Here is a 25,002-nt window from a genome sequence, read left to right as displayed (position 1 = left end):
TATTTTTTTAAGGTTTTTATTTAAATTCTAGTTTGTTAACATATACTGTAATACTGGTTTCAAGAGTAGAATTTCATGATTCATCACTTACATATAACGCCCAGTGCTCCTCATTCACAAGTGCTTCCTTAATGCCCATCACCCATCTAGCCCATCTCCCCACCCACCTCCCTCCACCAACCCTGTTTGTTCTTTGTCATTAAAAGTCTCTTATGGTTTGCTTCTTTCTTTTTTTTCCCCTTCCCACATGTTCTTCTGCTTTGTTTCTTAAATTCTACATATGAGTGAAATCATATGGTATTTGTCTTTCTCTGATGGACTTATTTCACTAAGCATAATGCACTTTAGCTGCATCCAGGCATTGCAAATGGCGAGATTTCATTATTTTTAATGGTTGAGTAATATTCCATTGTATATATTGTTTCTTTAATTTAAATATAACCCAAAGTAGGGGCACCTGGATGGCTCAGTCTGACTTCGGCTCAGATCATGATCTCACAGTTTGTGAGTTCAAGCCCCACATCAGACTCTGTGCTGACAGCTCCGAGCCTGAAGCCTGCTTCGGATTCTATGTCTCCCTCGCTCTCTGCCCCTCCCTGGCTTATGCTCTGTCTCTCTCTCAAAAAATAAATAAACATTAAAAAAAGTTTTTAAAAAGATTTAAATATAACCCAAACTATGTAAACATAAGTTAAATGAATACAAGATTTCAATTTTACTTTCTCAATTGCCTTATATTTCCACTTTTGAAATTTAAAATACTTTTTTTCTGTAATTATTAATCAAAACGAGAGAGAGAGGGAGAGAGAGAAAGTTACTTTTGGGTTGAGCTTCCAGGTGTCCACAAGTTTCTCTGAGTTCTCTCCCATGTGTATATGCAATTCAAAATGTCACACCCATCCCCCAAAACTAAGCCCTCCAACCCCCAGCAATCCCTGAGTCTTCTTTGACGTGGACATCGGAGGGCAGTGAGTTGGTTGAATTGTCTTAGAATTGTTTGCAGATGTTGTACCCAAAACTGTAGAAAATTTCTGTGCATTGTGTAGAGGAGAAAAAGGCATTGGACTCACCACTGGAAACCTCTCCATTTCAAGGATGCCCTTTCCATCGAATTATTAAGAAATTTATGATTCAGGGTAGAGACTTCTCAAAACAAAATGGGACAGGTGGAGAAAATATTGATGGGACAGGTGGAGGATGAAAATTTCTCTTACAAGCTTAACCAGGAAGGTTTATTGAGCATGGCAAATGTGGGCTGTGATACAAATGGTTCTCAGTTCTTATCACAACAGATCCCACTCCTCATTTGGAAGGAAACATGTGGTATTTGGTCAAGTAATTAAAGAAATGGGTGTGGCAAGGATACTGGAAAATGTAGAAGTAAAAGGTGAAAAACCTGCCAAATTGTGTGTTACTACAGAATGTGGGGAATTGAAGGAGGGGAATGATTGGGACATTATCCCAATAGATGTTCTGGTGACAGTCATCCAGATTTCCCTGAGGATGCAGATAGAGACTTAAAAGATATAGATAAAATTTTACTAATAACAGAAAACTTAAAAAAAAAAATATTAGAAATACTTTTTTCAAATCCCAGAACTGGGAGATGGCCACTAAGAAAACACAAAAGTTTTAAGATATGTGAAACGTTCATGGCTGTTACTAAGAAAGCAGATAGATTGAAGCTGCAACCTATAGCTTTAAATTGCATGCTGAACATTGGTGCTTATAAACTGAAGATGTCAAATTGGCAGGGAACAATTGACAATTACTTGGAAGCTCTTGAACTAGACCCATCAAATACTAAAGCATTGTACTGTAGAGCTCAAGGATGACAAGGATTAAAAGAATACCATCAAGCATTAGCTGAACTTAAGAAAGCTCGGGAGACAGCACCAGAAGATAAAGTCATCCAGGCAGAATTGCTGAAAGTCAGACAAGATAAAGGCACAGAAAGATAAAGAGAAGACAGCATAGGGGCACCTAGGTGGCTCAGTTGGTTGACTGTCTCACTTCAGCTCAGGTCATGATCTCTCCGTTTGTGAGTTTGAGCCCCACGTCAGGCTCTGCACTGACATCTCAGAGCTGGAGCCTGCTTCGGATTCGGTGTCTCTCTTTCTGTCTCTGTCCTTCCCCACTTGTGCTCTCTCTATCAAAAGTAAATAAATAAACATTAAAATTAAAAAAAAAAGAAGACAGCATATGCAAAAATGTTTGCCTGATAGTAAATTGTTTTACTTAAATATGCACTGATTGTATAAAGGCAATAAAAAAAATGTAAAGGTTTTTGTCACATCTCTGATGTGTTTCCTTTGATACTTCCATTTCCCATTGTTCACAGTTTAGGGATACTGAAAAGGGTTCACTCCAAATAAAATAGTGTTACAAAAAAAGTTATTTATGTTTCTGATTTTTAAAATAATATGGAGACCAAATAACAATTTTTACCTTAGACTTTTCTGTATTTTTCTCTTAAGTACAAATTTTTGGTACCAAAAAAAGCAGAAGAGACACTTAAAATCTATGATTTTTAGGACAGTATAATCCAAACTTTAAAACAATGTGCATATTAATAATGCAGCGAAATTTGGGAAAATCTTATTCTTCTACTTAGTATCAAAATCCATGAAAGAGATACCTAAAATTTAGAGGCAAAGTGGGATAAAATCTATGGCACATCAGAACTGAGAGAAAAGCCAGGCATAAATTCCTTGTTTGCCAGGTTCTTAGTTGTGGGTAAAAGATTTTTCTTTGGCTTTAAAAAATTCTGAGAATAACTCACATGGGTGAGTGCACAATAACTCTAATCAATGGAAGATCAATGCTGCCTACACACAGAGCTTGAACTTCTGTGTCAGTCCCCACAGGAACAGGTACTTGGCCCTCAAGTTGGACATTGGACTGAAGAACAGAGCAGCAGGCAAGACAGCATTAACTTTAATCACCCTACTTAGGATGTGTCTAAGATTTTACTTTACTACTGCCTGCCTTCTTATGTTTTTAAAGAATATCTATAATCCTGGCAATATTATTATTTGGAATAACAGTTATTGTAATAAGTTTGTGAAAAAAAATAAGAAAATTGAATTTTGCCAATTGATTTACCAGCTATTTGAATCATGCACATTCAAAGTATGATGTAAGAAATTCTTTTGAATCCTTTTTATTAGCACCTTTTGTCTTAGTTTGTGTCAATGTCAAAGCAAAAATAAATCTGACTTCAGTTTTAAATTAAGGGGTATGTGTTAAAAGGTACCTTTTTTTTTTACATAATATTCATATGATTTAAAAATGTCTCCATTTATTCAGTTTTATACTAATGTTAGTAATTCTGCATTGTGTTTGGAAAACTGTCATAATCAGTGTCTAACATTTATAAGAAATTCCCAAGGTAAAAAATCAAAAACAAAGAATATTCTTCACAGCTAAACTTACTAGAGGCTTGGTATAGTTGCATGTTTATGATAGGAATGAATTTTAGATTCTGTCTTATAGTTTTTTGGTATCTTCATAAATATCTAACTTTTACATATTTTTTAAAAATAAAGAATAGTGTTTCTGTCTCAGATCTTAAATATCATAAATATTTTCTCTTTAAATTCAGAGATTAAAAGATGTTGGTGGAGAAGCATTTTACCCACTACTTGAAGATGAGTGAGTATATATATATATATTCTTTTACCATTATTTTTCTTTTCTGTTTATATTAAATTGATAAGAAGCTTGCACATTTTCTTTGAAAATTATTTCCTAAATAGAGTACAAAAATGTGGTGTTTTGTTTTTTTTTAATTTTATAAGTTTGGTCAGTTTTTCTGCTTTTGTTTCTCTTTTATAGCCAGTCTAATTTACCTCATTCAAACAGCAATAATGAGTTGTCTGCAGCTGCCACTCTCCCTTTAATCATCAGAGAGAAAGACACAGAGTACCAGCTAAACAGAATCATTCTCTTTGACAGGCTGCTAAAGGTAGGGATTCAAAAATGTAAAGAGCCCATATACAATCTTTATTTTTTATTTCATTAATAATTCTTAGGGAATCTCAAGGTCATGAGAACACTAATTCTTATGACCTATCTTATATGCTTAACTTTAATACTAAAAATGACTCATGTTTATAGTAAATAAAATTAAAAAGTAAAACAAGATGAAGGCATCTATACAAAACCATAGACAAAAGATTAATTAATATCCTTGCTATTTAAAGAACACTTAAAAATAAACAGGAAAAAGGACGATCATTGGAACAGAGAAATGGGTAAAAAAACATAATAGAAATACAACTAGTCAATAAGTCTATTCAAAATGTGTATCCTCACCAGGAATGAAAAAATATAGACCTTTATTTTTCATATTGAATTATCAAAGTGAGCAAATGTATATTGAGATTGGAACTCTCATTCTTTTGGAGTGTTAAGTTGGTTGAAACATTCTATAAATCTATTTTAAATTATGTATTAAAAGCCTCAACAACATCCATACCCCGTGTCCTATTAATTCTCTTCTAGAAATGCCTCCTAAAGCACAAATTTATAAAGACAAATTTATATGTAAGCTTATAGAAGTAACCTTAATAATAATTTTTATTTATTGAATACTTTCTGTATCACTTGATATTTTACAAAGTGCCTTATGCGTTATTTAACCCATATGAGACTGGTAATATTATTCTCCATAAGAGTCATTCATAATTCTTCCAGAGCACAAAACAGAGAGGAATGATTAAAAACAGGAGATTCAGCTCCTCTCTTTGACTGTATTATATAAGGTCTACAGAGGATAGGGAACTATTCCATTACTAACTTATATGTATTATTAATACCAGGCAAAATAATTTCAGATACTTGGAAATTTATTTCAGGTCACTTTTAACTCTGTCACTGTTTACATTAAAAGATGGCACTTGGCTACTTGAGATTTTTTCATATCTTTTTTTGTCTATAGGCTTATCCATATAAAAAAAATCAAATCTGGAAGGAAGCACGAGTTGACATTCCTCCTCTTATGAGAGGTTTAACCTGGGCTGCTCTTCTGGGAGTTGAGGTAAGAAAGAAAAGAAGTTAGAGGTTGATTAATAATATTAAGAAAGAAGGAAGAAGGAAAGTGCTTTCTGAATAACTATTTTCCATGTTGTTAAAAAATTACATAGTAAAATTTGAGTATTAAGATTATTTGACAATTTTTAGTGAAAGGAATAGAGGAAAAGAATAGACTAGATAGAATAGAAAAATATGATTGAAGTCTTGTTAGATTTATGCTATTTAATATTTCATTTAATAGAGGTCAAATCAGAATATTTAAAATATGTATCAGTTATATTGTCCTTTTGAATATGTTCATTTACAAATAGGATTGCCTATTTATAGGTAGTTCTAAGATGGGAGAAATCTTCCATTCCAATTTGAACCTTGTCAAAAATCATTAATATAATTTAGTGCCTTTTAGTACATGCTGCCGAGAGAAATAGCTACTTTGTCTTCTATAATACCTTATCTGTGGCAGTGAGAAAAAGAGAGGTGTCACATTATTAGGGTGACTTGTGGTACTAATAGAGACTTTGTTGACAGTAGTCTTGATAATGGGCCAAATCATTGCCAAATTTTTTCATTTCCTGTCAATTTCTTTGTCATCCTGCTTTCCTAGATTCTGTTAAAGATATCTTATGGATATCCATCACCTATTTTTTGGTGTGTGAGTTCTCCCAAGTATATTTAAGCCTTTTAACTCTCCATTGAAAGAATTATTTTCTTTATTCCTGATTTTTTTTTGGTGAAAGTCTATAAATACCTTTGAGTTTAGTTGGTTGTTTTATGAGAATACCTATTGTTCCATACCATATGATAATAATTTGAACTGTAGAACCATATAATGCTAAAGTTCAAGATGACTTCCAAGGTTGTCCAAGGTTGTCCAGGTTGTCCAAATATCTCATAAAATAGATGTGCCAGAGATGTTGACATATCCTATAATATCAGAGTTTGAACCCCAAATTCCTAGCTCTTTTATACCATTATAGTAAACCAGAGAATTAAGAAGAATTGTTCTATATTTGGTTGTGTAGAACATGACCAAAATTTAAAGTGGTTTATTCAATTATTCCTTCTGTAGTGGTATAAATGGAAAATGCAAATGATCTCTTTAATCCCTTAATGATTCCATTAGGGGTTCCACATGGTATTTCATTCTTTATCCCAAATCTTTTCCTCCTAGTGCTGAACTCCTTCAAACAGTTTTATTTTATTTTTGCTTTTATTTTCAACTTTAACAGGAAAATTTCTCAAGGGATGACTACCCCCCCCCCTTTTTTCTTTTTAATTTCTTCATGAAACTTACTATGTTTGAGATAACAATGAATAGAGCATTAAGGCTGTGCTGTGCTGTGTTGTGGAGACTGGAAGAACAGCTAAGCATACTCATTAGCTGAGTGACTCAACATATTTGTCATTTGTGTGTATAATTCAAATGTCTGCCTAAGCAAAATGGCATATTATCATGGACATTTATCACAGAATGTCACAGATGTAGAGAATTTTTCTAAAATGATGCTTTGGGTTTGAATGTGCATATCTATAATTGGGTGTGTTTTCAAAGATAGATGTTTATAAAAACTATATTTTGCCTAAGTTAATAATTTATTAAGGATATGATGAATTATATCTTCTCTTATTTTTTGCAGGGGGCTATCCATGCCAAATATGATGCAATTGATAAAGACACTCCAATTCCTACAGATAGACAAGTATGATTTAGATTTTCTTAAACAACCTAAGATAATTCTGCCAAATCTTTAACTTTTAGAAGACAGGAGGAATTTTCTTGAGTAGGAATAATCAGCAGCCACTATATGCATATGGTGGTAGAGTAAGCATAGTTCTTACTAATTACAATTTATTGAGTTAGAACTGTTCCTTAAAGGAGTTTAAGTAACTTTTCCTAATAATTGTTATTTATTTATTTATAATTTTTTTTTAAGTTTTAGAGAAAGCACAAGCAGGGGAAAGAGGCAGAGGAACAGAAAGAGAGAGAGAGAGAGAGAGAGAGAGAGAATCTTAAGCAGGTTTCATGCTCAGTGCAGAGGCCGATGCAGGTCTCAAACCCATGACCCTGGGATCATGACCTGAGCCAGAATCAAGAGTCAGATGCTTAACTGACTGAGCCACCTAGGGGCCCCAATAATTTTACTCTTTTATCTGAAGAAATTGCCCTTTATTTAGACCAGCTTATAAAGGGAGGTTTTTTGAAAACTATATTAATACATACCTTTTCAATAGAAATGATCTGCTTTTTTGTTTAAGTATAAACACAACTGTTTTGGTGTTTCCAGAGGACTAATATAAAATTTTAAAACTTCAGAAACCAGGATTATGTAGGTGGTCTGTTTTGAAATTCATGATGCAGTCTTCCTTTCTGTTATCTTGGGTTTATTGCAGATCACTTTATTACAATTCCACCTTATTGTTTTTGCTATTTTAGATTGAAGTGGATATTCCTCGTTGTCATCAGTACGATGAACTGCTGTCATCACCAGAAGGTCATGCAAAATTTAGGCGTGTATTAAAAGCCTGGGTCGTGTCTCATCCTGATCTTGTGTATTGGCAAGGTAACTTTTTTCTCCCAATTATTAAGACTCTTTTTGAAGTATTAGGAGCATGTTGAATAACTGACAATTTAAAAAATTAAAATATCAAAGTATCCTTGGCTTTGAAGAAAGCTGATACTGAAGCTATGATCTATTTTTTGAGAGAATTTTTTGTTAAACTTTGTCTAAATGCCTACTAGATATTATTTAAATGCAAGATATTTAATGAAACAATTTGCCATAATGTTTATTAGGAGAGTAGGAACAATATTTTGTGCTATTGGGATCTTTGGGGATACTTTTCTTAATGCTTATACAAATCATGAAATAATATTATACTATAAATAATTTGGAGCTAGTTGATATTCTTGGCATTTAATGATTTATAACTTTGGTTATCATGGTTATTAGATATTAGGGAACAGGATGTCATCCTAAACTGCTCATTTATCTCTTCTGTTTTAAATAACCTTAATATTCCATATCCTTGATTTTTAGCTTTTCTCATTATTATTTTTGTAGCCATTGATAAATTCATGAATCAGACACCCATTCTTCCTTCCCAGTTCTATTTTTTAAGTTGTTATGAACAGTAGTTTTTATATTTTATATCTCAATTTCTGACTGAACTTAAAATGAAGCTATTATTTTTCCTAGCCCTGTCCATTTTAGAGTTCCAGATCTTCCTAACAATTATAGACTTATGTACCTTCCTTCAGCATGACAACATATGAACAGTAGTATTATCAATAAAAGAAATACGTAATATGTTTGTATTTTACTTCACAATTTTTAAAAGAATTCTTTTCATCATCCCAGAGAAACTTGTAGGACAAATCTCCATCTTCAAGATAAGGAAATATGCTTGGAGATATTAAGTGATTGCCAAGATCACACAGGGTCAGAAATGGGACTGTATTCTAAGCCTCATATCAATTTTACATTTTTCTATCACTGTGTGTCTCTCTCTAACTAATAATATTGATAATAATAGCTGATTTGTATTGGGCATTTACTATGTACCAGTCATTATCAGTTACTCCTCACAGTACCCCATGATGTAATCTGTTTCTGGATGGATAATACTTATAATGCTTAATCTACATAGCAGTAATTCAGGGAGCTGAATAAGGTATATACATATGCACTTATACTGATTTATGTTTATTGAATTCTTTCCCCAACCCCTTCCTATCAGGTCTTGATTCGCTTTGTGCTCCATTCCTATATTTAAATTTTAATAATGAAGGTAAGCCTATTTATCATTTAAACAATCATTATACATATTATTCTAAAATATTTTATTCATACAGGAAAGGTTTTTGTTTTTGTTATAAGGTTCTTGCTCTCTTTACCTGGTAGATACTGTAAATTTCTGACATAATCTGCTAGACTCACTTTAGAGGATGTAAAGGATTAATTTATTACTAGAGTTTTAGTTGTGACCAGGCAGTAACTAGAAATTTAGGGAGAATCTGATTATGAATTCATCTTCTTTGGTGACCACTTAATGAAACTTTGGAGAAAAACTTGACTTCTTTAGAGATTAGCTTTAGTCTATATATACTTTCTAAGCAGTTTGTAAAGAAATCAGTAGTGCTCTTGTATCTCCAAAGCTGATCATTTCAGTCATTCCTTGATGAAGACTTATCCTTCCTCTTGAACCCATACAGTACTTTGTATTTCTGAAAATTTATCTTGTGTAAGTTTTGTATTTTAGTAATTTATACAGTAATATAGTAACCCTTTCTTTGGTTCGCAGCTTTTTTAAATGGTAGGTTTTTTTTTTAATTTCCTGCCCCCCTCTTATAATGTCTCTTTTATAGTAGGATTCTCAAAAAATATGTTAAATTTAATTGATTCTAATCCCCAACGATATCACATACAGAGACCATTACCCTATAGAATATGAATCTCTAGAAGTCTCAATCTCAGAATCTCCATCTTCTCAAATTCTATTTCATATGAGAATTTATAAAGATTTCAGGAATAGAGATAGCACAATCCCAGAAAACTAAAATTTCACTATTAAAATAATTTTTAAAGTACACTGCTCTTCGAAGTCAATATTCATTAATCTAGACCAGAGATTTTGCTATGTTTAGTTAAGCAAAGTCTAGTATCACATGCATCGATCCTAGAATAAGAGATCTGTCTTTGAAAGAATAATTTATGACTAGAGTTCCTAAATCCAAAGTTCTCAGACTCTTTTGTTTGTATCCAGAAAAATAAAGGATCTTAAATTTGGTATAGCTCATTAATAATGATCATTTTTAGAGATTTTTTTAAATTATAAAGTTCTAAGTAATGAAAGTTTTTATTATTGTGGGATGATTGCCACACTAGTTTGAAATTGAAATTTAGTAGGGTGGTTATCTTTTGTTGTCCAAATGTTTTCTTTATTTTTAAAGGATAGAGGGTTTCCCCCACCCTTAATTTTGTGTTTCCATCAATTGTTAACATGACTCTTGTTTAATAGTAGATTCAAGGATTATGTGCTGAGTAACTGCTCATCATTTGCCTCATTAACTAATTTACCGTATATCTTTGCCTATTCTTTCTTAGCCTTGGCTTATGCATGTATGTCTGCTTTTATTCCCAAATACCTGTATAACTTTTTCTTGAAAGACAACTCGCATGTAATACAAGGTAAGCAAATGTCTTTCCTTGTTTTTTTACAGAGAAAATACTTACGTCAAAGGACCAATACTCAATTAAATTTATGAATGTGACCCAATAAAATATGATGATAATCTATCACTAAAACCCATTAAGAGACCATTAGGTTTAGTCTTTCTACCAAATCCATAAAGAATTACAATATTGTTCTAATGACTACTATAACCAAAGACAAGTATGTTTTATAGAAAGGAAGGTGCTTTTTGCTTTTAGATTAGTTAGTAAAGCCATATAACTTCAAGAGTCATGTAATGTCAACTTCTGAGAATTAATGAAGTTATGTATTGTAAGAGCGTATTTTTTATTAATTGAGTTCCATACTTATCTATAGTTTCCTTATTACCTTTATCAGTGATATTTATTATAGAATTGTCAGTATACTCTTTAAGATTCCAGCAATACCAAAATGAGTGGATTTAATAACACCTTGAATTATACTAAGAGATTTCAGACGCTATACAATGCAAATAATTTGTCAAATTGTGACCAAAACAAACTGAAAAGATTAAAGGTAGAAAATATTTAGGTGAGTATTTGTATATCACAAAACATGATTTCTTAATCTTCAATTAAGTATAAGTAAGAAATAATGCTGTTATTTTTTTTTAAACTAACATGAACCCATAATATTAATTGGTCTCTCATATATAAGGGCCTGGAAATAATACTTTTCCAAATATATCAGGCTTCTGTTAAAGCATAGTGCATAGCTAGATGCTGTACTTTAAGAAAGATAAAGGTATTTGGAGAATCATCAAAAAAGCAATTAAAACAGAACTTATCAAATGCATTGGCTAGCTCTCAGAGGACCATATTAGAAAGCTTCTATTACATTGGGTTTTCTTTTGGTTCTGTATAGCTTCCTGTTTCAAAATACAGAAATGATTTAACTCTAAAAAGTTTCATTTTTCTAGCAACTATTTCATAATACAGATGAATGGATGTGTTTTATATTGATAATGAATTTCCAGCTTGAAAAAGATGTGTTTTTATACTTTGTAGACTTCTTTAATACACTCTAAAAAGGCTTATTATACAAATAAATAAGATCTTGTTTCATATACAAAGATAAAGAGAAACCATAGTGTACACAACATGAATTTGGAGGAACTAGTCAGAAAGGCCCCAAATATCCTTAGTTTGTTAGATTAATCAGTAATGTATTTTAACATTTAATACTGTAATGAAAAGACTATACAATTATTTAAGGTTTATTTTTGTAAGTGTTAATTTTCTGTTATAATTTCTATAAATTTGTGTTTGAAATCTTGAATTGGTAACTAATTTTAAAGTTTTTCAAAGCTATGGTAAATGTTCTTTAATATTATGTAAATGTTTCATGTATATTTTCCCAGGAAACAACAGCCAAGGTGTTTATTTGTTCATTTTTTGTATTGACCATATATGTTACATAAGAAAGAAGCAGTCTCAATTAATTTAGTGTTCCAATAATTAATTGTTCTGCACTGACTCTGCCAGGCACTACTAAAGGAATAGAAGTTCTTAGAGTTAGTAACATTCAGTCCTTTTCCAAGGGATTTCATAGCCCAATATAGGAAATAAATGTGAAAATAACTACTTATAAGTCAATGAAATAAATGTACATACTACTATATTAGCACAGAGGATGAAGTTGGGGAGGTTATTTTATGGTATGTTTATTTTTTTAAACTGTCTTCTTTTTAGTGGCAAAAGGAAGAGATAGCATGTCTAGAAAAGTTTCATTAAAGAGGGATATTTATTTATGAATTTGAAATCTGAGTAGAAGCTTGCTTGGTGAAAAGGGAGATAGATATTCTTTAATTTTTTTAATACTTTTTTTTTTTTGAGAGAGAGAGAGAGAAGGAGGGAAGGAGGGAGAGAGGGAAGGAGGGAGAGGGAGCATGTGAGCGTGAGTGGGGGAGAGGCAGAGACAGGCACACACAGAATCTGAAGGAGGCTCCAGGCTCTGAGCTGTCAGCACAGAGCTGACGCGGGGCTTGAACCCACAAGCTGAGAGATCATGACCTGAGCCAAAGTTGGATGCTTAACTGAGCCACCTAGGCAGCCTGGGAGAAAGATATTCTTAAGACAGAGAACATGTAAGAGAACTGCAGTAAAAAGTTCCAAAATGGGTTGAAAAAACAGTGAGTAGTCAAATTTGATGCCTGAATTCCAAAAGAGAGCTAAAGAAGGAGCTGAAACAGTATACTGATTATTGGTTACTAAATTTTATGGAAGAACAATGCTTTATTTTTCTTCCAAATGTTTATTTTAGGCTTGGAATTAGAAATACCCAGCTCTCATTTTAGTGTTTTCCTTCTTGGTTTGTCCTCTCCTCCCCTTTTGTTAGATGGTATTTTAAGCTTTAAACTTCAAATTAACATTGATTTTTGATTGGCATAAGTAACACATGAACACTTTTTTCCCCACAAGTTTTGGAAAAGCCTTAGATCATGTAAAGCCAATCAATTCAAAAGCTAATTGTAGAATTGCATATTCATTTAGTCATTTTATTGCCCCTACAGAAACCAGAAGTTTCTATATTCAATAGCAACTTTAAATGTTATTTGGAAAAAATATTTGTTTCTATAATTATATACTAATAGAACTTGAAATATTTTTATTTAAAAATTTCTAATAAAATATAGTATTTACATACTCATCACAGTCTAAAATGCTTTGTCTCTTAAAGAAGAGAGAAAAGTTATCTAGTCAAGACATCCTGTTTTCCTTAATTGTATACCATATGATGTGTCCTATAACGTGTTACCTCTAGACATTTTTAAAAAGGTTAAAAATTTAATTACTTCTAGCCTAATGGGACATACTTTTTTTTGGCACTATCAGATTATCCGCAGTGGTGTTACTATTGAGTTATAAAGTATCAACACAGGATTTTAAAAATAAAATAGTGGTTAAACAACTCAGGGTTGGACCTCTAAATAAAGATTACTAAAATTTCTCTTAGATTCAGAACCTTAGAGTACCAGTTGGATTGAAAAAGGTGGAGGGATCTTAAAGGGATAGATTGGTTTGAGTTTCAGAGATATTGGAAAACAGGCTTATAACTCACAGGAAAGACATAATGTAGGCTATTGAAGAGAAAAAAAGGCAGCTTGAGTCCAGTGAAGAGAGGCAGCCATTTAATCATTAAGAATGGGAACTCATCCTTTGTGGAAAACCTAACTATACTTTAATGTCATTTTGCATTTAAGAAGGGAATAACCCAGAAAACTGGCCTATAAACTTTTACTGTTCTTTGAAGTTATCCTGCTCTGTGTTGTTCACCAAAACAGCCATTGGAATTTTGCCACGATGTTAAACATTCTTGTACTGTTTATAAAACTAAGGCATATTCATACTTGGACCAGTTGGAAGATGTGGTTCCTACACATCAGAAAGGGAAAGGAATACAGAAATGCCATATAAACTTAGGAAATAAAACTGGGTGAAAATTTCCCCAGTATTCTGTTTACCTGTAAGATGTTCCTAAATCCTTTGGGGGAAAGGATGTTATCTTCTTCTCTGTAATGTCTAACATTTAATGTAGTGCAACACATAGCCACAGTGGTTATATAACTAAATTGGATATTTTTCATAGTTAAAAGGTACACTAAACTGCACCAGACACTGAGCCTAAGGCAGCAACTGGGACTCTCCCACGTAAACTTCGATGTATGGTCACACTGCACATAGACATTCAATAAGTTTTGGGGGAGAGAAGGAGGAAGGAAGATAGACAAAAGTCTGTTACGGTCTAAAAACAGGAGTATAATATAAATCTCCTTATATGTAACTACAGTATAAGTGTTATGCATTTAGGAAAATGGTGCATTTCTTATTTTGGGTTGAATGTACATCTTTGTCGTGGATGGCTTTAATGATAGGATATCGGGAGATAGTAGAAAATACATTGAGTATACAGCCTTGCCATTTTCAAGAGTGTCTTGCATCATGTGACTAAAGAGATTTTTTTTTCTGAGACTGAAAATATTCTACCTTTACTAGAAATATGAAAACCATTAAGTGAGTTTGTTTGTAGATTTAGCAGAGCAGGGTACGTATGCAAAAAATAGCTGACAAATGTAGCCCTAAAAATTATCTTTCTCTTTTTTTTAACCTTTTTTAAACCTCTTCCTTTATACACATAAAGGTTGATACTTGTTCTTGTGACTTTACGCAGTAAGCCAAATTTTACAAGTAGCAAACTTTGTAATGGGAGATCATCTAATTTGTCAACTAAAATGTGCCCAAATGAATTTATTTGGTGACATTCTGACTCACAGCACTCAAAAGAAGTCAAAGTTATTTCACTGCCAATGAACCCAAGAGTTTTATGACTCTTTGCAAATTTATCTATACTTAACCATCTTCAAGGTAAAACGAGCAGTGAAAATAACAAATAGTTACAGAACTGAGAATGTCGTTTTTGATAGGTGAGCAGAGGAAATCTTTTGCTTTAAATCTGTCCCCTATCATCCTTCTTCTTTCCTTACCCTGGCTAAGAGAATGAAAGAAGAAAGACTAGTCAGAAAGGAAAAAATAAGGATATCCATGTGTGGAAACTTTCTGAAATTTCATCCTGTATCCATTTTATGAAATTGTTTTTGAAAACAAACATGACTTATTTATAAACAGCTGCACAAAAATATGATACTGTCATATGAAATCCTTACACTGTCATTTAAAAGTATGTAATAAATTAAGCTGTTTTAAAGGAAAGGTATAATAATTTTTAATTTGGAGGGATTAAAAGGGAAAAGAATTTTATTTAATATGTCACTGCAAAAAATAAAAGGTATAAAGTTTCATTAAAACACAAAAAAAATTTTATTAGACATGATTTGGGGCAGGAGTGCAACATGAATCTTCACTTGAAGTTTAGGGGGAATTTGTGTAAATATTTTGATTTTCATGTTAAAGAATAACATTTAGCCTTACATACATCACCTATTAGTTAGGAAACACTATTTAGGGGGGTTATATTATGGCTCTAGATGTATATCTTCATTATTAGAAATCACAATTAGAATGTTTATGAACATTATAAGAGTCAGCAGTAATATCCTTGAAATTCTTTGTTTTATTTTGACTACTGGTCTGTTTTTCTGTACTACCCTTAAATTCTCTGAGGTTGATTTCTAAATCAAAGGACATATGCACTTCAGTTTTTTTTTAACTTACTCGGGAATTTTTAAGTGCATTTTTTTTTTTTTTTTTTTTTTTTTTGAGAGACAGAGAGAGACAGAGCACAGGTGGGGGAGGTACAGAGATAGAAGGAGACATAGAATCCAAAGCAGGCTCCAGGCTCTGAGCTGTCAGCACAGAGCCCGACACAGGGCTCGAACCCACAAATCGTGAGATCATGACCTGAGCCGCAGTCGGACGCCCAACCGACTGAGCCACCCAAGCGCCCCTTAAGTGCATTTTTTAAATAACTTGAAATATCACATAGTGCTGACTTCATCAGTTCTATCATATCCCACCTTTAAAGAAATTTTTCTAAATGTAACAAACCATAGTATATCTCGTTCCAAAACTTGTCCCAAGCAACCAGTTTGTGCCAACCTTATGACTTTCGTTTCTATATGAGATAATACATAGTACATAATAATATATAAACATGTATACATATTTATTTGTATGTATTTTATAAAAAATACATATATATTTGTATTTTATACATATATATGCAGTTGTAACACATATCATTAATCCAGCTATTGGTATTTGGCAGAATGCAAGGAATATGTTTTCATGATGGATTAGGTTTCTTCAGCTGATCCTTAATTAACCATGTAATACCACATAATAATTATCTTTTATCAGGTTCAGATAAGAATGATATTTAATAAACTGGAGCATATCTATGGAGAATTTCTTGAGGCACAGTTTTTCTGGTTTAAAATGAAATGTGCTTGGGGCATCTGGGTGGCTCAGTCGATTAAGCATCTGACTTTGGCTCAGGTCATGATCTCACAGTTCATAGGTTCAAGCCCTGTGTCGGGCTCTGTGCTGACAGCTGGGAGCCTGAAGCCTGCTTCAGATTCTCTCTCTCTCTGCCCCTCCCCCACTCATATTCCATCTCTCTCTCTCAAAAATAAACATTAAAAAATTTCTTTAATGAAATGTGCTTTTTAAAAGTTAATAGCTGTGTGCTTTCATGAACATATTGTTGAATGCTTATGATTATTGGTATTACATACTTCTAGCTTCTGGGTAAACTAAGACTGTAAACATACTATTGCTAATTAGAAGTAGAAAAAAAATTTAAAGTTAAACCTGGAAGTTCCCTGGGGTATTGGGGTCTGACCTGAGTTTTCACTTTAATCTGTAACTCTTGAAGCTCATGTGAATTATGCCTTTCTTGTTCTTAGAGGAAAAGATGAGACAGTGTGTAGATAGAATGAATGCTATTGGTATAGAATAAACATGAAATCAAGAAAAGTATTAATCAAATACCTATTCTTTACCTAGAAGCCATGGGTAGAAGTTCAAATTAGATCTGAAGTTTGGCTTTATCATGGTATTGAATACAGCACTGCCTCATCTTTTCTTTGTGGCCCTTCTTGATGCTCCTCTTTGTAAAATATGTATCATTGATTACAGATAAATAATTATAAAATTCATTAGAATTGGTCATTAGAAGCAGGGGTTTTTTGGGTTTTTTTTTCAAGTTTTTATTTATATAGTGTAATATTAGTTTCAGGAGTAGAATTTAATGATTCATCAGTTACATATAATACCCAACAGAAGCAAAGTTTTAATTGAGGAAGAGAGGGGAAGGCTACTTATACTAACAGATTATCAAGGATTTAGTAATATTTCTTGAAATATTAAAAATACGGTACTTTAAGAACTAAAAAAAAAAATCAGACATTATTTTTATAGGTTATTTTAACCCAATAATGGGTTTGAAAAATCGATCTGCTACTTTATGGAAGGAAGGAGTTGAAGTTAAGATGAAACTTTCATTGAGTTATTGTCATTTTTTTTAAGGTATGGGAAGTACTTTATTTCATCATGTGACACCATATAGCAGTCATGTTTATAGACACCTAATGACAGTGTAGATTTGTTTTTTGTTTTTTGGGTTTTTGTTCTTTTTTTTTTTAACGTTTATTTATTTTTGAGACAGAGAGAGACAGAGCATGAATGTGGGAGGGTCAGAGAGAGAGAGGGAGACACAGAATCTGAAACAGGCTCCAGGCTCTGCACTGTCAGCACAGAACCTGATGCGGGGCTTGAACTCACGGACGTGAGATCATGACCTGGGCCGAAGTCGGACGCTTAACTGACTGAGCCACCCAGGCGCCCCTGGGTTTTTGTTCTTAATGTTTACTTATTTATTTTGAGAGAGAAAGCATGCGTGGGGGAGGGGCAGAGAGAGAAAGAGGGAGAAGGAGAGAATCCCAAGCAAACTCCATGCTTTTAGTGCAGAGCTCAATTAGTGACTCAGACTCACAAAACATGATATCATGACCTGAGCTGAAATCAAGAGTCAGATGCTTAACTGACTGAGTCACCCAGGTACCCCACAGTGTAGATTTGAATAGTGGAGTGCTCAGAAATAGTAGTATTAGTGGTTCAAGTATTGACCTTTATTTGATAAAGGAAAACAGTTTTGATAATTAATTTACCAGAGTTTTAAAATGCAATTTTATATAGTTCTTGTTTTTTTTAAAAGAACTACTGTTTTCTCCTTCCCTTCCCCCATGGTCTTCTGTTAAGTTTCTCAAGATCCACATATGAGTGAAAACATATGATATCTGAGGGTGGACGGGGGGGGGGGGGGCGGTGGCGGGGGAGAGGGAAAATGGGTGATGGGCATTAAGGAGGGCACTTGTTGGGATGAGCACTGGGTGTGCTCATTACGAACGTCTCATTCCAGCATCATACTGAATTCCTCAGCATCTTCCATATCATTTCCAGGGGAATCCCTAGGAAGTAGTGAATGTCTGTCTTCCTTCAGAAAGATACAGATAGTCTGAAATTTTTCTTACCACATTCTCCAATATTCCTACAACTCACATTTTTTGTGCTCTTTTGAAATAATGCTCCTTTTTGGCACAGCAGAAAAAAACATACCACGAGGTATCTGAAAGCCTAAATTCTGAACCTGGCTATGTCATAAACTAGAGAAAAATCCTAAGTAGGTCATGAAATCTCCCCAGCCCTCTGTTATTAACTGGAAAAAATAATTCATATTCAGTCTTTTATTACCATTTATCTTCACAGTAACCATTAGATTTAAGTAAGGCAGCATTCTACTCATTTTATAGAGTTATTGTCATTTTAATCTCAAAAAGGGGGGAAGAAAGAAGTTGAACTCCTTAAAATATGTGTTAATTTTGTGTTTTTACTTAGTAAAAATATGGTTTACTTGCCCTTGAGTTGATCGTTGCCAGAATCCTGTTTAGGTTAAAACATAGTAAGTAAATTGACAAAATAGTAATTTGCTGAAAGAATGGAAAAAATAAGGAAATATTCTTTATATTTCAACTGGACTTTATGAATTACAATAGGATTAAAATCAACAACAGTATTTTTAATTGCCTACTGTGTGCCTGGTTTTTTTATGTATATTTATTTATTTATTTTGAGAGAGAGAGTGGGGGAGGGGCACAGAGAGAGGGAGAGAATCCCAAGCAGGCTCTACACTGTCACTGCTGAGCCTGATGTGGGGTTGTTTCCCATGAACCACAAGATCACGACCTGAACCAAAATGAAGAGTCTGAAGGTTAACCTGCTGAGCCACCCAGGTGCCCCCTGTGTGCCTATTTTCTGATTAACATTTGTTAATTCTTATTCCTAAATATGGCAAATATGGAGCCTTAGATGGAAATAATTTAGAACTGGAACAAATGCCTATATCTGTATATATAAACAGATTTGAAGCATAATTATTCTACTCGTGATTGCTTATAAAGTGTTGTTCTTGGGGCACCTTGGTGACTCAGTGGGTTGAGCATCTGAGTCCTGATTTCAGCTCAGGTCATGATTCCAGGGTCATGGGATGGAGTTCCATGTCAGACTCTGCACTGATTGTAGAGCCTGCTTGATATTCTCCCTGTCTCCCCCTACCTCTCTACTGCACTCATGCTCTCTCTCTCTCTCTCCCTCTGCCCCTCTACCCCACTCATGCTCTCTCTCTCTCCCTCTAAAATAAAAAAAAAAAATGTTTTTTAAGTGTTGGTCCTTATTTAAGTATCTCTTCCACTTCGTGAATATACAATAAATCAAGACAGATTTAATATTGCTAGAGAAAAATGTATGTTGAATTTAATAGGAAGACATTATGTATAATCTATGATTCAAGAAATGAACTGATAGTTTAGAAGGCAGAAAATAAGTTGTGCCATAGCTTTTTGGTATGTTTAATAATTAGCAGGAAGTGATTAAAGTAATAAAACAAAATTACCTATTAAAGTATATTTTCTTCCTAGAGAATTTAAATATCATTCAAAATGTAAATAAAGCTGTAATTTATATGAATTTAGTGTCTTTGAAATATTGTGTAAAAATGATGATTGTTTTATATTGTCATTTCAGAGTATCTGACTGTGTTCTCTCAGATGATTGCTTTCCACGATCCAGAGCTGAGCAATCATCTCAATGAGATTGGATTTATTCCAGATGTAAGTACTTGGTACATTAATAGAACATGAGGTAAAAAATAAAGCAGAAATTGGTAGCACAGAAGAGTACTGTTTTTAAAGTTGTGTTGTCATAAGAAGTCCTTATGTCTAAACTAAGTACTGCTACTAATTGCAGCCTTCTGTTGTAAAGTTTCGGTGATTACCTTCCATATTCTCACTTTAAGTAAAGGGAAAGTATCTTATTTTTTTTTTGGCACTATCACGTTGTCTTGAAAAATCCTTTAGTGTGAGTGTTGTATTAAACTGCCGTGAGGGTTTTCACTTGGATTTTATGATATTCAGGCTGCTTTTGAAGAAGTAGGAAATTTGAACTTCAGTGAGTTTTTAAGTAGCTGCTTCTGTGTTTTTCTTCATATATTAACCTAAGAAGCTTTGCCAGATTTTGGCTTACTTCATTAGCTTCTTAATAGTCCATGTCAACCCAGAAGTCAGAAGTGACTCTTAAAGTTTAGCCATGGTGTAGCTTAACCTATTACTCATCTGTGGTGTGTGACATGGAATCAAACCTCTTTTAATAGTCTTTTGGAGTAGAGTATCATAGGTTTTTATAAACCTCAAAAAAAAAAAAAAAAAAAAAAAAAAAAACTTCTGAGATAGAGATCTCTTTATTCCATCTTAACTTTCTTTGTTTCCTGATCATGCATTTCCCCTTGAGGCTTATATTCAGGGACCAGTATATTGATGTTAAGATTAGAGGTGAAAAATGTTTATATTGGCACATTGAACTAATGTATTTAAAGTGTTAACAATAATACTTATGGTATAAATTCTTGCAGAGTGCTTTGAAGTTTAAAAATATTTTCGTAAACATTATTTCATTTGATTCTCAAAACAAACCTGCAAGGCGAATGAAGCAGATAATTTCAGCATTTAGTTGATAAGAAATACAGTGTTTGAGAAGATAACAAAACTAATTAGTCACAGAACTAAAATTTTACCTTACATCATTTGACAAGCCTCTGCCCCTAGTCTGGTTTATCTTCCATTGGGAGAATAGAGACTAAAACATAGGTATACTTACTCCTAGTTCATTGCTCTTTGTATTGTGCTATATATAAGTCTGTGATGTGATCAGGCCTATGGCAGCCATTCTTAACATTTATGGTGTCATTTGCTTCTAGGTTTCTGGAGTAATAATACCTTTTATTTGAGTGTATGGTTTATTCAATGAGTCCTCCAAAAAGGAACATATACAAATTATAAAATAGACAAAATAAGGACAAGCCCTATAATTATATGGAGATAAAAGACCTTATAAAAAATTAACCAGTATACATAGTATCATATTAAGTATTCATTTTATATAACCCCACCTTTCTTGTTTCACGTTTGGGAGATATAAGACAAAACTACATTAAATATTATGGCTGGAGATGAAGAAATTATAGAAGAGCTGACTGCTGAGTTGGTAATATTTGAGGGAAAAAATACTAATGGTTAAGACACAGACTAAAAGAAGGGATAATTATTTTCAAAGACCTCTCTTGAAAGCACCTAATTGTGCTCAGTAGTAAGCAGAAAATGACATTGGTTCAGGCAGTGTTGTAGATTGACAAAAAACATTTATGCAGAAAAATATGTATGGAATTACAAAGAAAGCCTGATGAAAGTTTTAGACATACTATAAATATAGACAGTATTAAGAAAGGACTCACAAAAAAGAATATATAATTTATATTTGCTTTAATTAGGAAAATTGAACTTTAAATGAGTATGGTCTGAGGAAGGTGAGCAAAAAACATTGTTAAAATGTAATAATGCGAACATATATTATGTACTTACTGTGTGCAAGCACCGTTCCATCCTTTTTAAACTACTCATCTAATCCTCACTAGTTTATAAATGTAATTAAACAATGACTATTTAATATTTATACATAAAGTCAATTTAGCCAGATGGGAATAAAATGTTAGCCAACAATAATATCAAAGATAAGAGCAGGTAAGAACTCAGCTTAAAAGTATTATAATGTTTTTGCCTTATAGGAGAGGAAAATAAATATACTCGTTATATATTAAGTCAGTGATCTTTTCATATCTGGGATATGATTTCACTTTACGTAAAAGCTAATAACTGAGCCTGGTACTGTTTCATGGGTGGTGGCAAGAAACTCAAGACTCCTGGGTCAGAGACAAGGAACATTGTTACTCATAGCACAGCAAGCAGCAGGAGCATTAGCATATTTGTGTTGGTTTTCTAACCATACATACATTTTCTAATATGTTTGTATGAAAACAGCCTTGGAAAATATAATCCAGAACAAAGGACAGCCAGTGTTTCCACTCACAAGAAATGCAGAAGTAGAGAATGCATATTAAAATTTTAATGATAATCACTAAGAGAATAGAAAAAGAATGTATAACTTCAAACCAATTTCGGGGGGAGGCAAAGAAAAGTCAACCAATCCTGTAAAAAATAGAAAGACCATAGAAAGAATATAAATTAATTAGATTGCCTAATAAAGGAATTGTTCAGATATTTTAAAACATCCATCTATATGCTATTTATAAGAGATAAAAATTTAAGGGTATTGGTCAAAAAAGGAGATAAAAAACATAAGTCAGGCACATATTAACCAAAAGAATACTAATGCAGTGATATTAATATAAACTACTAAAACAGAAAACACACAACAGACCCACCCATAAATAGATTTTGACAGAGATGCCTCTATAAATCACTTAGAAAAGAATGGATTATTGAATAAATGGACCTGATACAATTGGGTAACTATATGGAGGGAAGGTGGGAATCAAAGCTGACCTCACACCATATGTAAAAATAAGTTCTAGATTGACTAAAAGACCTAAATATGGAGTGTCATATTTATTATTTACACCTAGGAAGGAATTTTTACAGAAGTTACAGAAAGTATAAAACATAATATTTAAAAAAGAGAAAATTAGAATTGAGGAATGGTGGTACAAAGTAGCTTTCCATTCTACTGATAATGTATTATTTTTTTTTATTTTAATACTTTCCAAAGCAGTTGTCACAAAGTGTTATTATCTGTTAAATAATATCTTAACTCTGAGTGGAGAGTACATTGGTGTTTGTTAAATGCACTGCTACATGGGTTGAGTTAATTATTCAATAATTCAATAATTTATATATGATATCTTTGATTTATGCTTCCCTCTTTATTATGACCCCATCTTAGTGGGGCATTTTTGTGTAATTTCTTACAAAAACTCCTTAATACTAGTATTTTAATGAAATAATATGGATTTATACATGTACTGTGATTAACCTTAGGAGATATTCATAAGTCATGTGGGATGAGGGACAGTTTCTTGTATGATGAGAATATCTAGTACCTGGCAAATGCTGAGCCTCACTGGCCCCCAGCCACTGATTGCCTGTAGTAATCCCCTAATCATGGTGACAATTAAATGCTTGCATGTATTTCTGAAAAATGACTCTGCATATATTTCCAAACACCCTCCAAAGCATGGTTCTTTCACTATTGGGAATCCTGGGGTAAACAAAGAGAAATGAGGGAAAGAGAATATAGCTTAACCTGGAGAAAATTTGCTTTTCTGCAACTATTTTCTTGTCTCAGAGAACAAGCAAAATGAAAGGTATTCAACAAAGTTAAGATGTTAACAGAAGATTGTTTTTTGATCTCTTATCTTGTTCTTTGTTTTGTTGTATTTTGTTGGCCTGTTTCTCAAGTCTGTAGATAACATCAAAATGTTAAGACTGTTTTTAAATTTAATTTTGAAAACAGATTTGATATTTTTAATGTAGAGATTGTTGACAGTGAAGAGTGGTGGAAGGTGTGTGATTGAAATGGAGAATTTTTCTAACATTTTTCTTTATTAATTGATGGAGTTCTATTAGCAAACTAATTTTTAGTTATTTTTCATTAGTTTGTACAGCATTTTTGTTTTTTGGGGTTTTTTTTTCCCTTGACTTACTGTCTTCGGTTTTCCACCTTTAAAATAATTGCTTTGGTGACTTTCTGCACCTCTAATAATAGAGGTGAAGTTCATCAAGGGCAAGGGTGGGCACTTTTGTAATAATATCCCAAACTGAGTTGCCCGCTCAATAACTAATCCTATCAAAAGAAGCCCTCATTAATCTTCTGTCATTGAAATGCAGGCTCCCATTGCAGAAAAGATTGTGATTTCTGGCTTCTTGCCATTTGCTGTGGGTCACAGAACTCTGAATATTGAGCACTGCTGGAGCTTGAATAGTTAGGAATAGTGTGCACTGATGTGATGCTTAGATTATGTACGTCGTGGTGGTTACGTGATTTACATATAAATAGGGTAAGTAATGTGTATTTGGCAAAATCGGGGTAGGGTGATTTTTATCATTTTTTCTTGGTGTATGTTTCTGCTTCTGAAAATATACCAGGACTTTGAAATGAGAACAGGAAAGTATGTTTCTTCGTTCTTAAGGAAACTTTTTCTGAAACACTATGAATAGCATTCAGCTTGCAAATTATGAAAAGTTGTCAGGTGGCCATTAGTAGAAATGATAAGGGCTGTATCTCAGTCCTATATGTGCCTTTTGAACCTACTGTCACTGCTAAAGATAAAGCTAACAAATTCGGTGATAAGCAAGTATGCTAGCCAAACCATTGTCATTTAACTGCTTATACAGTCTTAATGGATGCTTATACAGCTACTGATTTTCTCCTTCCTTTTCAAAATTTATATCCAACTGAATTTATACTAACATAAAGTGTAAAAGGATTGTTAGAAATATTTATTTATTTGTTTATTTGTTTTGTCTGTTCACTTATTCTGGGTCTCCATATTGTTAGTGTTACAGAAAGAAATTTAAATTCTAATCTAAAGCAGAGACTGCTGGTAATGAGCTTTTTAGATTTTATCAAGATGTGGTTACAGGATAAATTAGGGAAGTGCACCTTATTTAGAATTTCCTGTAACAAGAGTCCCCACTGACCTGCTCTAGTCCATCTGCAAAATGCTAGCCTGTGTCCTTTTGTGTGGCTAGTGCTATAATGTCCACAATATTAGTTTTAGCCCTATTCTACTGACCTTGGATTCATTAAGGCTGAATACAATGGCTTATTGAGCTATCTTTCTCCCAATAGAGCTTAACTACCTTTCAGAAATGGCCCACATCTTAGA

The 25,002-nt window shown here is 33.0% G+C and overlaps 1 protein-coding gene and 1 pseudogene across 4 annotated transcripts in view; both read left to right on the top strand.

The window, feature by feature from the left end:
• Positions 1–25,002, top strand: part of TBCK (TBC1 domain containing kinase) — a 225,352-nt gene that overhangs the window by 95,232 nt on the left and 105,118 nt on the right. For all 4 annotated transcript variants that reach the window (XM_078445834.2, XM_078445835.2, XM_078445836.2 and 1 more), the window contains 8 exons: positions 3,605–3,654; positions 3,838–3,967; positions 4,943–5,041; positions 6,675–6,737; positions 7,472–7,598; positions 8,776–8,826; positions 10,143–10,226; positions 19,791–19,876. In XM_078445834.2, coding sequence (XP_078301960.1) covers positions 3,605–3,654; positions 3,838–3,967; positions 4,943–5,041; positions 6,675–6,737; positions 7,472–7,598; positions 8,776–8,826; positions 10,143–10,226; positions 19,791–19,876 — 690 coding nt within the window. The remainder of the gene's footprint in view (positions 1–3,604; positions 3,655–3,837; positions 3,968–4,942; positions 5,042–6,674; positions 6,738–7,471; positions 7,599–8,775; positions 8,827–10,142; positions 10,227–19,790; positions 19,877–25,002) is intronic.
• Positions 70–2,135, top strand: LOC132692230 (peptidyl-prolyl cis-trans isomerase D pseudogene; annotated as a pseudogene).

This window comes from Panthera onca, chromosome B1, assembly GCF_046562875.1.
Source record: "Panthera onca isolate mPanOnc1 chromosome B1, mPanOnc1 haplotype 2, whole genome shotgun sequence".
In the NCBI taxonomy this organism is placed as follows: Eukaryota; Metazoa; Chordata; class Mammalia; order Carnivora; family Felidae; genus Panthera; species Panthera onca.
Note: the sequence above shows the minus strand (reverse complement) of the source record. Positions and strands in the feature narration are given on the sequence as shown.